The sequence below is a fragment of the Struthio camelus genome, chromosome 2 (assembly GCF_040807025.1).
Source record: "Struthio camelus isolate bStrCam1 chromosome 2, bStrCam1.hap1, whole genome shotgun sequence".
Lineage (NCBI taxonomy): Eukaryota > Metazoa > Chordata > Aves > Struthioniformes > Struthionidae > Struthio > Struthio camelus.
The window spans coordinates 31,644,367-31,659,877 of NC_090943.1; the positions used below are offsets into that span (position 1 = coordinate 31,644,367).

General features: G+C 37.7%; 1 protein-coding gene across 5 annotated transcripts in view; it reads right to left on the reverse strand.

Annotated features, from left to right (window-relative positions):
* THSD7A (thrombospondin type 1 domain containing 7A) overlaps positions 1–15,511 on the reverse strand; it is a 287,638-nt gene that overhangs the window by 38,160 nt on the left and 233,967 nt on the right. For all 5 annotated transcript variants that reach the window (XM_068934979.1, XM_068934981.1, XM_068934982.1 and 2 more), the window contains 2 exons: positions 10,494–10,688; positions 8,100–8,363 (listed from right to left, as the gene is read on the reverse strand). In XM_068934979.1, the coding sequence (XP_068791080.1) occupies positions 8,100–8,363; positions 10,494–10,688 (459 nt within the window). The remainder of the gene's footprint in view (positions 1–8,099; positions 8,364–10,493; positions 10,689–15,511) is intronic.

Sequence of the window (15,511 nt, forward strand, 5' to 3'; positions counted from 1 at the left end):
TCAGGATGACTGCGGTTGATTACTGCCAGAAATCCCCAGCAATCATTACTCAAAAGTAATGAAAAGTTTAAAAACTTATACTCATTTTTTGTTTTCTCTTATATTTCAGGTGCTTGCACCTGTAAATTTTGTCCATGCTGTAAACATTTCAGCAAGAAGAGAATAAATTGTGATAAATAATTTCCACAAAGAAAAGTTACCGGCAAATAGGGCTGGTGATGTAGATACATAGTTTCTGACATGAACAGGACACGAACGAGCCTTTTTCCAGTTTTCAGTCATGTTTCCACTTCTGATCTAATCATCTTTGCATGGATCCCCCTTGTGTTAGAAAATGCAAAATCTTAAAGTAGCAGTCAGTCTGTCCCCAAATAACCTGAAAGCTAAAGAGGGGCTCGAGTGGTGGAATATCACACAATTATATCACACACATACAGGCAGGGATGTTGAAGAGATGAGACTCAGGGATACTCCGGTACACAGTATATTCCCTGCACAGTCCAGAAGGGTATTGGAAAGATATGGCCATCTCTTAAGGCCTATTCCTTTTCCTGGTACAGTGGTCCATCCCACCTTGCTTATTTGACCTCCAATCAGCTGAAATCCACAGCTTGGTGAAATGGATAGTTGTTTACCACGAACTGAAATAGAGCCACAATATCATTGAACTTTTATTATTGAACCACAATTTATCAAATAGCTTTCAACCACAAAGAGTGTGAACTGAACTCATTATCGAAAGGGAAAGGTTTGCTGTCCCATCGCTAATTGGCTCTAAAATCTGGACTCCTAGAACAATGTCATTAACAGATGTGATGGATACTTTATGCTGGCAGATTCAAAGGACTTCACATTCTGTCTAGTGAAAATCAGGCTAAGATATAAGCAAGTGGATATAAGATTCCTTTTTTCCCCCCAGCAAACTACACCTGCAATGTGTAAGAACAGACCCACTACTTGAGCTGAAGTCTGCAAATATAAATAACATTTAAGAAGTGTTTCGTGAACTCTCTTGTCTTTAAGAGTGACAGAGTTGTACTCCTTTCATGAATGAAGCGTCTTGCTATGATTCTAAGAAACTGCAATGTCAGAATGGTTTATGTTCTTTAATGCAGAATAAACTTCCTGAATTTCATCTTCCAAGACAAATACAACTATTTGCGTTTCACTTGTTACAGAAGATATATATTTTTTGAGGCTAGTTATATTTCTGCCTAGCCATGGAAAGATGGATTGAACTACAGTATGACTTTTTTCTTATTTTCAGGATTACTCTTCAAAGCCTCACAACCTGAGACCAATTGTTAGTGCTTAACCATCTTCTGCACCAGCAGTTCTGTCTCTGGTGAACTAAATATGGCTTCCTATTGTTTTTAGGTTGACGAATGCCTTCCTTATGACTGACATTCTATTGACAGAACAGATCTGGTGGCGTCATAATGCAGACGCTTATAGTAGTACTGGTGATAAAGGGTAACAGACAGCATACTCCAAGAGAAAACACAGGAAGACAAGAAGTATGACATCCTACATATAAAAAAAACCAAAGCACCATACAGCAGATACAAAACAGCAGATACAAAACAGCAAAATATCCTAATAGAAATAACACTTTGGGAACCTAAGCCTACTACCATGCTAGATTAGATTCTCCTATGGAAAATCTATTTATTTCAGAACCTGTACTTGACAGAAAGTCTCAATTTAATTTTTATGCTGTCATTTTTTGTTGATAGAGTTGCATTGCTTCAGTCTAGAGTACAGAAAAGGAAAAAGATTTTTAAAAGTCCCAGTCAGAGTGGACACAGTAAGCTGTACCTGACATCTTAGACCATGTAGACACTTGTTTAACCTTTGAGATGCTACTATGAGACATGTAAGCAACTAAATACATAATTCTTCAATTCACAAAGATACTCCCAGCTGCTGCTGTAAAAGTATTCACTGATACGCAGATACTTCTCTCTAATCTCTCTCATAAGCCTTGTAGCCATGGAGAGCTTTGTAGAGTCAGTGCAAATCAATGCATCTCATTTAATTAATGCTAAAGGGGGAAATAATCTCACACTAATAAGGCAGCAGACAAACTATCCTGGACTGGTTGACTGCGCCTGAGGTCTTAACTGTAAACTGACATGAATTAAGAAGGGTAATATGACCTATATTAAAATGTTACATCTGTCTGCCATGCTAGTGTATTTGCCTTCCCTACACACACACAAACACAAGCAGCTCAGCTTATTTGGGTCATAATTGCTCAATGACAGAAAGGACCTAAATACTGTAAATAATATAGCTGATATGCGTGACAGTGGCCTGCTTTTGATTTTGTTGGCATGAAGGTTCCAAGATACACCTTCGAGGGACCGTGGAGATACTCTTTATTTCAATTCTTTTTAACAAAGATGCTAAAACAGTTTGTTGGCAGACACGTCATTATCCACAATATACTAGTGAGGACAGGAATAAAGCTACAAAAAAACAGCTGCAGCTTCTCTAACGGGGAAAAAAAAAATCCCAAACATTTGAGTGTTAAGTGAACTGTAGTTTTTTGTATTCCTCCAGTAAAATTACCTAGGTAGTACTGAAACAAAACAGAAAGCAGGGAAAGGGCAATGTATGTGTCTTCCATTGTGGCAAATGGATAAAAAACAGGTAATTTAACATTTTAGCCGGCAGAGCCACATCTGCTGACAAGAGTGTCAGCTGTTCGCCCCTGCCCACACACCACAGACCTGGTATGGCTGAAAAATGAAAAAAAATAGAATATTGCAAATAATTGCTGAATGGTGCTAACTCTCTTATCATTGGATTTAGCTCTAATTCAAAATCAAATATATTGAAATGAGAAGTTGGACTATTAGGCCTATACAATACTAAAAAAAAGATAGAAAAGAAAATAAAAAACACCTCGTCACTCTGCAGCCGAAACTTACCCCTGTTTCGGAGGTTAGTTTAGGATTTTTTTGAAATACTTCCTAGGCAACAGAAAGCTAAGGACCCTGTTTGGAAGGACTCTGCCCACACAGTGTTCTTGAAGCTACTTCTTAAACTTGCAGTGTCTACAGATTTATTTAACCATATTTTGTCTCTCCTCGCTTCAGAGTTATTGTCCACTCTTGAGTTTTTGAAACCTATTTGTACTTGAGATTTTATGACTACTCCCAAAATTCCAAAGAGTATAACAAGAATTCTCTTATGGGTCTACTAATTTAGGAGTCTCCTTTGTGTTGGACCCGTCCTTTTAGCTCCTCAGTGCCTGTGAAAGTCAACTCTTCTTGAATCTACTGAAAATGAGATGTGTCAAGCAGTACAAAGAGGTCTGAAGTATTAATTCTTCTAAAGTATTAATTTTTCTGTTCCATTTAGTGTTTCTTTCCTGAGGAAGTCAACTGACTTGTGATTATAAACACAAAAACTTTCACGAAACAAACAGCTAAGAATGTTTTGGCGTTGCAGAGCAGATCTGTCTTCTGAGTCCTCCCACTCAAAACAGTGTGACTTCCAACACAAACCTATCCATAGCTGCATAAATTTACAAGGCAGCATCTACATAAAACTTCTGACAGTCTCACAATCCGAATTTCCTGTGGCATTTTAGTATATCACGGGATATATTAATAGCATTGGTGGGGCTCTAGTTTGTTCCTCTTGTAAAATTTAGAGGATATTATCACAGGTGAAGAAGTATAATTATCCCCATGTCATATCTCTTGATTTCATAGCGTCATTAGAATGAAAATTCAAGCAAAAGTTGAGCACATACAGAGGACATGTCTTCCTTAAATACTGATCTTGATATCTCTTCTCCTAGTCACAGCTAATTTGCACGATATTGCAATTTGCACAATTTGCAATTATGTTTCGTAAAAATTGCAATATAATTGCGATTAAATACTGTTCTATTTGCAAAAGAAATAACAGACTCACAAGAACTAACAATAGAACAGATTTCCGAAGAAAGCACATCGCATAGCACACTAAATTGACTCTTTTTCATTGGATCAGTTACAAAATTAATGAAAAATTCAATGCTATCATTTCTATAGGGAAATAAGCAACTCTGCGAGTCTTTGCACGAATATCCCAAGCAGGCTTGAATTATGAGTCCTGTCAGGTTTAGCCTGAAAAACTAAAAGGAGATTGATGGGAAGCTACAAGGCACTTTTATTTGCTAGCAGGTGGGGTAACCATTGGGATACCACTGAACTCCCTTGTTGATTTGGCATTACATAGCTTTTATGTTTATTCTTAAAGACAAAAGTAAATAGCACACTGAAATCTAGAGATGATGCCAAACTGAAGACTGTTGTATGCTAAAGGCATGAAAGTAACAACAAAAACATCATAAATACTGGCAAGATAAAAAAAAAGATTTGACTGGCAAAATGCCCGCTAACACACGCAGAGAAAAATAAAACAAACCATTGGAATGTAATGCACGAATACAGAAGAGAGATTCAGAAAAGGCAGCAAACACATACTCATATCTGACTGAAACATCTAATTCAACTGTTATAGCCCCTCTGTAACTGCAAAAGTATGCGAAGCCTGGGAAAATGTTAATGCTGGAGGTAGACAATAAATCAGGTAAGCCTTAGAAATTATCTATACCCTGTGTGTATACAACACTTATCAATAAGAGATGCTTGTTCTAGAAGAGTGAGTGAAAAAGAAACCATAATTTTAGTGACCTATTCCTTAGCATCAAAGTTAGTTTAGATATCGTATTTTCTGTACACCTGAAAATCCTATCAAACAATTCTAGGATGCGCAAGGAAAGCAGGATTAGTTCTACAGCAGTTGCAAGCTGCATCTGTCGATGCCTGGACCAATAAAAAGATGCTCTCTCCCTCAAATGCGACCGATGAGAAAACACACATAGATGCCTGAAGTGCTTCACTAGCAAAAAGATGTAATGAAATGGGGAGGGGGGGGAAGAATCAAAGAACCAGAAATGTTCATAAACTGACTTACAGAAAGAGAACTAAAAAAAACCCAGAGGGCTCAGCCTTCCCAAACAAAAATAAACATAGTAATGGCTCACAAATATTTCCAATATGCAAAGGGAGCAAAACGAGACCTCAGATCTGCAGTGAGAAAAATGGGATAAAACTGTAGAAAGAAAAACAAAACAAAGCAATGCTATACCGTATTTTGGGAAGATTGTCTCTGGAGCTTACTTGTGCTAATGGCATATAAACGGTAGCTCTGGGCATAGTAGGTATAATAATAATATATTATCAGTAGCTTTGCACCAAATATTATTCACTGAGGTCACTGCGAGTGTAAGGGATATTCACTGATAATCCATTAGACTGGAAATTGCTTCATCAGGGATGACTATCATTAAAAGTGGTAAACAAAGATGCAGATTGTTGAGAATATGCTTTTTCCATTTTTTTATTCCCCTTTTTTTTCTCTGATACTTTGCCATGCAATTCCTTTGGGTTGTTTATAGGTTTAAGGTGTTTGCTACTGTCGAGCTTACTGCAGAAAGGAACACACTGACCTCCAACTGCGTTAAAATGAAAATTTTAAGGACAAAGGAATACACTTGAGGTATGTGCATCAAGCACTGCAGCAACAAGGAAAGCACACAGTAAAGGCAGGACATTGGGTACTCTGCAGAAAGAGGCCAAACCAAGGATGCTTGGTGGAAAACCTGAGTTCTGTAACTTCTTAAAAAAATTCTACGTTCCACTGCAACATGGTTCGGCATCTGGAAGAGACAAGTCTCTCAACCCTATCGTTTCATGCTGCATGTTGAGTAAGTTACATTTTACATTTACTCTTTGGGATTAAGAAGCAAAATGAGAAGCAGATATTCAGATGACTTCCCATTTTGTAAAACTATGGCAAGCACTGATTTCTCAAAGTGCATTACCAAGGCTTGAAGGGGGCTAAATCCAACGTTTTTTAGGCAAAGGAATAGTTCTCATCTTTTTCTGCTAGTTACCTCAAGCAGTATGTTACCTACCATGTACAGCACCTATGATTTGCTTTTGGATAGACAATTTCTGCTTCTCTCACATATTATCATCCCCTTGCTGTGGACACAAAACATGACAATCCCTACTTTTAAAGGCAATGACGACTGATATTAGGAGATCAGTCACTCTGGCTTCCCAAGGATTTCTGTTCTTTTATTGTTTTCCACTGTACATTGACCAAGGTCTCTCTAGGCTCAGCGTTGCTTCTAACATTGGGTGGGTCTGGCTTTCTTGGTTTTACTAAATAAATTAAAAAAATAAGCAAACACACAAATCTGAGAAAATCACAGGCAAAAATGAAAATTAATCATCAGTTACTGCCTTGCTGCAGGCCATGGTCACAAGTGCAAAATTAGAGTAAAAAGTAGAAACACCTCCCTCCCCCACTCCCAGGAATAGGAAATTAGTAAGTCTCAGTTCTGCGGTTTTCTAATGGTGGCTTCCTGAACAATCAGGATTGTTTCACATCTCTGTTTCAGCTTTCCTTGCCATCTTTCTGGGGAGTTTTCCAATTCCCTCAGGACTGCTATCAGGCCCAGGCAGGTCTGTGCTCACACAGACGGTCGTTAGAGTAGCTGGACTTTTTGGTACGACAAAGGTGGCAAATGGTCCGGGTCAGGCCACGTAAGCGCAGTTTGCGCTTGCTCTCTCTCCTCTTTAGAACGTACAAAAGGACAAACACAGGGAATTGGCTTCATTCTTTGCAGATATCAGTACCCAGTGCAAGCAGCTGAGAATATAATTAAAGAACATTAGAAGTACTCAGAGTTGAAAGGGAAAGGGTTTTCTTGTCCCATGAGAGTTTACAGTGGTGATGTTTTGTAGTCATTCCAAAGTGACACATAGATCAAGAAAACAGTAATCTGAAAAAATGATCCAATTTTGTTACTCAAATTTAGTTATAAGAATTTTAGTTGTTTACTATTCATCTTTCAGTACAAATTAACTAAAGTAAAAACAGATTTTGAATAAAAGTAATCACGGGAGAAAATTCATCACATAATTATCTTCCAGCTCTGCTTTAAGATACTGAGACCAGTGACCACTTTTCCATCTCACGACAAAGATACGCAGAGTCTGGCTGATATAGTCAGTTTATCATTTATCATGAGCAAAGTTCTAAACAGGAATTGATAGTGCTAATTAAAAAACCCTTCAGTCATTCAGTTTTTTTGATTAGCTATTTTAACGTCATCTAGGTAAATAAATAACATTTCTAGTATCTGAATTTAACTTTATAAATTAAAGTACTTATACAAATTAAACTCAAGGTGATCTTTTAATGGCACTGAGACTAACCTCCAGCTCTTTATATCAATAGCTCAAGATACAGTTTTGCTCTGCAAGCAAGAAAACAAACTAACATAAAAACTTTGGTGATGTACATCAGCACACTTCTGGCTCACAGAAGCCAGAAAGTTCCAGTTCTGTTCCTAACACTATAGATGCATCCACTTTAGGAAGGAGAACATTTCTGAAGAAAACTGTCCCCTCCAAGAGCAATGTGAATACAAAGAATGTAAAGTCTTTAGACAGCCTACCTTGACCTATGAAACTGAGAACGACACCTAGACAGGAAAGTGGTGTGTGCTGTTGAACTCAGATCAACACATATCTACTAAAGTCCTGAAGAGGAAAGGGCAAAGATAAGGCTATTTAAGAAGATTAAAACTACTTGAAGACTCTGTACTTCAGGGAAATAACTTCACCCTTTGCAAAAGGCTGGAGCAGCCTGTGCTGTGCCTTTTTGTTTTTTGAGGTTTTGACCCTCCTAAATAGCTTTATTCTCCCATACACAGGTGCAGTTACCAGGAAAAACGACAAGATTCGACTTTTATCTAATAAAACACTTAGTTGGTAATTTATCGTCATTTTACTTTTAGATATTGCACTGTAGCAATCAATAAAAATAAACTATACTTTGTATGTCTGAAGAATCTTACTTTTTAGAAGTGTATAAAACGTGTGCTGGGTTTGAAGGTATCTCGTGATAAAAAGCAGCCTAGGTAATAAATATTAATCTGCTATTTCTGCCTGTATGGATATTATGTTAAATAAAGTAAGGCAGATTAGTAAAGAGATGAAAGAACAGAGGTTTCTCAATACCGTGACTGTTGCATCGTGATGTTTCCACAAGCCGACTGTTTTGATCATAGCATGCCATGGCCTGGTAACGATAGCCTTGTCCACATTCTTTAATGTCTCCTTGTACTTTCATTCCCAGTAATACTTCCACTTTACCCTCTGGTAATATACAGTCTGACCAGTTTCCCACGGGCTGAGCACTGTATTTGTCACAAGGACAAAACTGATTCTCAATCAGAGGATACAGCTGAGAATTTTTGCATTTATCCCTTTTCTTACTTTTTCCTAGAAAGAAGAGAGCATTATTTTAGAAAGTTTGTATCAGTTTACATCTCCCCCTCCAAATTCATTTAGCCATCAGTAACTTCAACATAAAACCACCAAAGGACACAAAGCTAAGGCCAAAGTCTGCAAATATAGGTGCTTGAAATTAAATACATATGCCTTAAAAGAGCTACATTAACCTCTATTCAATCAGTCAGGTTAATAACTTGAATTTCTAAGGCAATGCATGCCTACAGTTTGCAAAAAGGCAACATCTTTTAAGATAAAGCCACGTTTTTATGTTTAATTCAAATAAAAGAGCTTAGGGCATCCAGTTTGAAAATGTTAGCAAATAAAAAAATATGCTCTTTACCCCTTATTTCACCATCAGTCTACATAGAGTCCAGTAAATAATGTCTCTCACATTATATAGATAAAACTTTCTCAAGTTAAAGGAAATTGCAAAAGGAAGTAACATGCCTCTCTGTTATAGCAGTGCATTCTTTCAACATGTCAAAATCCTTTAATTTCATTACATGTATCGTATCATTCATTAATAATTATCATTATTCCCCTCTAATGAAATAACTTCTTCAGTAAACTTAATTTCTTTTCAAGTACCTTCTAGCAACTTGTTTTCCTTCCCCAACTGCAGTCCACTCACCTCTCACCCACCAACCATTTTCTCTTTGGTAAAATTTGCTCTTATTTCCTTCCTAGGTATATTTCCCTATTAGACAACTCATGTATTATTGTAGGAGTCTTCGCAAAAGTAGTTTAAAAAATATTTGTTACTGAGATGAGACTATAAATGAATATTCTGCATCATTTTCCTTGCTTTTCAAAACAAAGCTGCAGACATAACTTTGCAGCACCCTTGGGATAGTGCTTATATTCACTATTGTCTTAGTTTAAAATGGAAGCAAGGTACTTTAGGAAGAGAAGTTTCTCTTTTTTTTTTTGATAACACAACTGCACACTAAAAATACAGTCCTCTTCCTCTGCATCTTTTCCCGACAAATAATTATGAATTCACCTCCAGTTAGCTTTAGGTATTAGCGTGGACAAGATGCTGTAACCCAGAACACACCACAGGAAAAAACAGAGCCTTAGCGAGTCTGTCAGAGCGGCTTAACTCAGCCCAGGGAAGTACCTCAGAGTGCTAATACTGTGGTTAGAGATGAGACTCTTCTTTCTTGCTTTGTTTTTAAAGCAAAAAATTGTAGTCAGGGATTTTTTTCTCCGTGGAAGCAAACCTGGCATAAAGTTCACTGGCGTTATAAGACAGTCACACAGTGAGCCTTCCTGAAGATTATGAATTATTCACTGTCCATGGGTCTTCTGATTTACAGGGGGATGGCGGGGGGACAGGGTTTGTATCCCCGTCACACTCCTCCTAACGCTGCTAATGGGCACCCCCCTTAGCTAGCTTTCCTCCACAACAGACAATACTGACTAATTGGCAAATAGTGCTGTGACAGAGGCCCTTAAGGGTTCACATATAATTTAGGAACAAAGCATCTTTTTTTCTTCTCCTTTCACACCGCAGAAATAAAGAAGCAGATAAAAAACAAAAAAGTTGAAGGAGGAAGGGGTGTTTCGGAACAGAAGGCTGCAGAATAGGCAAGTTATGAAAAACTTGTGAGTAACCAACGATTGTGCTCCTTTTGGTCAAATGATAACAGAGGCACTCAACAAATGTGCAGGTAAAGATTTTTTTTTTCCCCACACACTCTGGCTCAGATTGTTGGTTAATTATGCTGCTTTACATGTCTAACCCCCCTGGAACTACAGACAACGTTGACTTACCTGTCAGAAAAACAAATGCACTACTTTGCAGTTTACTGTGTGCAGTCAGTTGGGAAGAAGCAGTGGCTCCATATCCTATTCCCTATTCCCTTTGGCCATTAACATGGGATTTTTCCTTCCTTACGATCAAGAGGCTGACACGTATGCCAGGATTTTGTTCTTTTGAGATTTTTTTTTTAGTCCCATTAAAGATATATAGAGCATGACAGTGAAAACTGGTGCCGTTTCCACCCCTGATGGCAAATGCTTGCTTGCATAAGGAAACCTCAGAAAAACATACGCTTTAATCACAACAGTAGCAACAACTCATAAAAGATATACCGTTTTTCTTGTCATTCTTACCAACAAGAGTGCGTTTTCTGGTCCTGACTCCTCCACAGTCCCCATTACAGGAAGAAAACTTTGACCAGTTTGTAAACTGGCAATCGTCTTGGCAAGGAATCTGGCACGTCTGTGTTAAGGACGGTAATGGGCCAGCATGTTTAAGGCACTCGCTGATGTCAGCCTGCCCTCCATCTTGTCTACGACAAGTAATTGCTGCAAACAAAATAGGATGGAGTTAAATTCAGCAGGTATTCATGAATGTTCCTATTCGATTTAGTAAGTCGAACAATGTTCTACCCCAAAATTGCACAGAAGACCCAGAACCGCTGTGTGCGATACAACAACCTAACATTTGCAATCACTTGTATCTTACAACTGAAATTTCTGAGTGACCTTTTGAGATTATGTTTCAATTGTTATTTCATTCCCAATACTTAGCAGGAAAAAAAAAACTTAAAAGACAACTGCAAATATTGTAAGGGGTTGAACGCTACCATCCATACCAGCTGCACCATACTACTTTTCATATTTTCATTTTTCCTACAGAGATGCACCAAAACTCAGACATTACAAACTTGCAGTGCTATTTTAAGTAGCTGAACAACGTATAAGCTATCAAGATGAATACGTGTATCAGTAGCATCTATTTTAGAGAAGGGTCAGACATAAAATTTAGAAACACATTTGAGTTCTGGACACCGCAGGCTGCTTAGCCACTTGCAGCAGTATTGCTGCCTGACACGCTTTTGCAATTTTCAGTCTTGAACAAAGGACTGAAGAACAAAACATGTTTGCTGGGATCGAGTATCATCCAATAGGGACACAATGTTTCATAATAGGATACCCATGTCCTGAATAAAAGCTTCTTACTTATAAGAAAAGAAATGGTTTCTTAAGAAAACTTCCGATGTCATAAGGGAAAATTGTTAGAACATTAGATTATTACAACAAACAGGGCTGTTTCATTAATATCAGGATGTATAGTCTTTAACAATAACCTATTCCTGTTCCTCATGGATAAATTTATTTTTTTTAAATACTGTTCCTTATCTATTATTTTAATCACAAGCCCCAGTAAATCTCATTTTATTTCCTAGCCCAAAACAACAAACAAGCTATTATGCAGCAACAAGACTGGAAACTTCTAGTTGTATTGTTTACACAATGGAATGATATTTATGCTTCTTGGTGTCTGACAGCACACAGTATATGCAGTATCTCATAATGACTGTGAAAGTAATTTGGATTACCAATTGTTGCAGTAATATTGCATCCAAATACAATATATCGTTCTCTGCACCTGAGGGACTATCACGTTTTATATTATACTCTGCTCCATAATTTAAATATAGTACTTCTATTGTACTGACAATAATTGTTTTATTGGCATGTGAATTGAAAAAAAAACGTAGATGTTACTAACCCAACTATTATGGTATCATTAGGTTCAACTGTTGGAGAAAAAAGTGTTTAAATGCAAAGTTTCAAAATAAAACAGAAAACTGCCTGTAAGAAAACAGAAGAAAAAGTAAGAATACTCGAGGAAAGCATTTTTTTTCAAGATTATTGCAATGTAATTGGAAGGGTTTGATGACCAATGACTCCTAGAAAAAAAAAAACAACAACCTTTTTTTTTCTTCTGACAGTTCTAGACTAAATCTCTACTTCATAATTGTTGCAGGAAGCTGAACTTGATGATGTAGATGCTCTTCTTCAAATCTGTGTGCCTACTAAAACATATCCAGAGGTCCTACACGACTTATTTTGCCATACGCCTGCGGTAGAGCATATTGAAAAGGAGGGATTTTTGTTTTTACGAAAGCGCTAAGCAAACAACTTCCCTGATCCTAGACTGCCCTTTGGAGTAGGACTGCCAGCACTGTTTATAATAGGCTCACTACTGCATTAAGTTGCGCTTACTGGTGGATTGACCAGCTGTACATTGTCTAATACAATTATTCTATCAAATCTTGTTATTACTGGTGTAGATTATATGATGGAAAAAAACCTCTTTCTTCAAATATAATTCTAGTGATTCAATGAGAAAAACTAAATATCTGAAAATTAAAAATCTATATAACAACTATTTTAATAATGCGTTAACTGTACCTACTATAGGACTTCTATTCTTGTCTAAACATTACGGAAAAACACAAGTCAGACCAGTATCTTCAAGTGCAGGCCGAGCTTATGGTTTTGCATTCTTCTGAGAGATTCTTTCCTGCTAATAACATACATCAGACGCCCAGAGGTAAAAACACAGTATGGACAAGTTCTGCCATGTGGAAATTCACAGAGGTCAAACTGAAATCCTCTGTCTTGAGGTTGACCTTGGCACATGCATGCATCAGTAAAACTAATTGCATTAACTTAACTGTGTTGTCCCTGAGATACAGGCCACTATTCCTAGCTAGGGGCTAAACGATGGCCCACAGATTAAGCCAGTAAGTTTTAATAACTACCCCTGAAAGTTTAATACTCATTTTAGATACTGCCTTTCGGAAACCTGTCTTTACCTAGTCTTTTGATAGGCCATAAGCAATGTCCATTGGAGAATATACTTTCTAGCTAAACTGAGTTCTTCTAAAACCAATATTCATCTTTCCTGGTTATTAAACATCACTCGATAGGCAGATATTCACTCTGTCATACATTTTTTCAGAATTATATTAGTGCATCTAATTTACATCAAGCAGACCCAAGTAAGAAGCTCCCCTTGGGATTAACACTTTATTTCTTTTGTCCAGATTAACTGTCAGTTGTACTGTAGCGATCAAAGCAGGAAAACATGGCATTCTTGAGACTTAAATATTTCATCTCAATAATAACACTTACTAAAGGACAGCTAGGCATACCAAAGCAATTCTTGAATCTTAATTTGCACAGTGCCTGTCCATAACCATTCACATTATTTCTAGTTGACAAGGCCTGAATGATTGTTCTATATTCCCTTCTATAATTGTTATTCTGTGGGTTCAGCCATCTATTTGAGAGTTTACACCTCTCGTGAACACTAGAAGAGTGGCTATTTTCCATGATATAAAGCAGGGATTTTTGACAACTGTATATATAGCATTAATGCGTTATTTTGGCCAGGTAGATGTCCTTTTTTTCACATCCGCAACGCCCTTACCATCAGTGGAGATGTTAAGAATATAATTTACTTTTTTCCATACACAGTCTCATTTGGGCAAACCTGTCTCCTGTGTCTCTGATCAAATTGTAGTTCTTTAATTATATTCTGTAAAAGTCAGCTGAGATCAATGATTAACTCACTGTAAGGAGCAATGTCTTCAACTACTATAAAGCCATGCAGTGCCAGACTAATTATTTTGCCTATACAACCACATCATATTTATTGTAGACATTAGCAGTAAGTGGAAAAATGTGGTTCTTCTTCTACTACTGAATTAAGCACAGGTAACAGTTAAGTGAAAACGTAAAACACAAGAATACAGTTAACAGAAAAATCAAATTTAACACAGAAACAATTCACTTAGAAACTGTTTTGATATTTAACAATTAGTAACTCCCAAAAGAAAGATGTGATATAAATGGCAGTCTAAATTTTCTAGACAAGGAACTTTGACGTACTTAAAGCTTTACCTGATAGCATTGCTTGAACTAACCCGCAGGGGACTACAGTCTACTATATTTTTTTCTTTGCATAAAGAAACAGTAAGATGATATTTTAATAAGTTTTTTTAACGTGCATGCCTACGTAAAAATTCTTGTCAGTGTTGTTCCCATCAATAAAATACTTCACCAAGATTTCACTGAGATGTGAGGTTCAGTGACACCAACAGCTAAAAATTACAGTACTTTATAAATTAAAGTGCTCTGAAATCCTGTGTTTTACAATACATTTGTGCTACTATTTTTTCAATTGCTAAATATTTCTAATAGCAGAAATATTCTAGTTCATTTCTAGAAAGACAAGAATTAACCAAGGACCCTATAATGTTTCTTACCGTTAATATCAGTGCTGCCCAGGCTAGGACTTCATCAATATCTGTTTCTGTCTCTGTGGGACATGGCAGCTTGGACAAGTGCAAGATGAAATATTTCTCTCAGTAAGTATGTTAAGAGGCACGTACCAACTGCTTTGTGAAAATGCAAACCTGAGAGTTCTTTATGTGCTCCAGAGAGTACCAGTCTGTTATCGCTGAGAAAAGTGGTCTGGAGATTTTGTCAACAAAAATTTCATTTCTCATATAAAACCTTCTGCTTTTGAGTACTTCAGTACAAAACCCGAAGCTGCCTGTTGTCTTTTGCAGCGTTCAAAACACGAAGCTGATGACAGAGCGCTCTGTTAGCGGTGTTAACTACATTAAAATAGTAGTTTATGATTCCTTCATGCAGCACTCCTCCTTTACGATTTTGTCTTCTTTCTTGTGGTTTCCGTGAGGGCATGAAGCCACCACAAGAGCAAATCTCCAGCAGGGATAAGTACAAGACTTAAGTACTGCCCAGAGAGGGAGGCTGCCACCCGTGCCCAGCGACAGAGAGAGGAAAGCCTGGGCGGTCGGCTGCCAGTGCCGCCTCCAAGCTGCCCCCCATCTCCGATGTCCCCGTGAGGCCTTACGCTGATCCCAGGATGTTTCCTCCAATTCCCTCACTTCCCTGTTTTCCAAATGACTCTCCGTACACCCTCAAGAGTGAAGAATAGCGAGAGCGCTCAGGACCAGAAGGTCTTTAAAAATGGCCACCTCCCAGCTACATCAAGTACAGCTATTCAGAGATATTTTATCTGGCAGCCACGTTGCTTAAGCTTCTGCTTAAATTTTTATAAATAACCTTCCTCTTGCTATAGAGAACATTGGCAGCTTTCACAGTTTTCATCCCATTCCTCTAACAAAGCTCTGAGGAAGACTGATGGTGGCAAGGACTGCAGGCTGCACACCCTTTTGCATATCTCTTCTCAATCGCTGGGACAGCTTTTCCCTGTACATCCATCCATCCATACATGTCATGACGTGATTAGGCTAGTGCAGTTCGGGCATTACCTCTTTTCATCTGTTACATGTCCTCTTTAC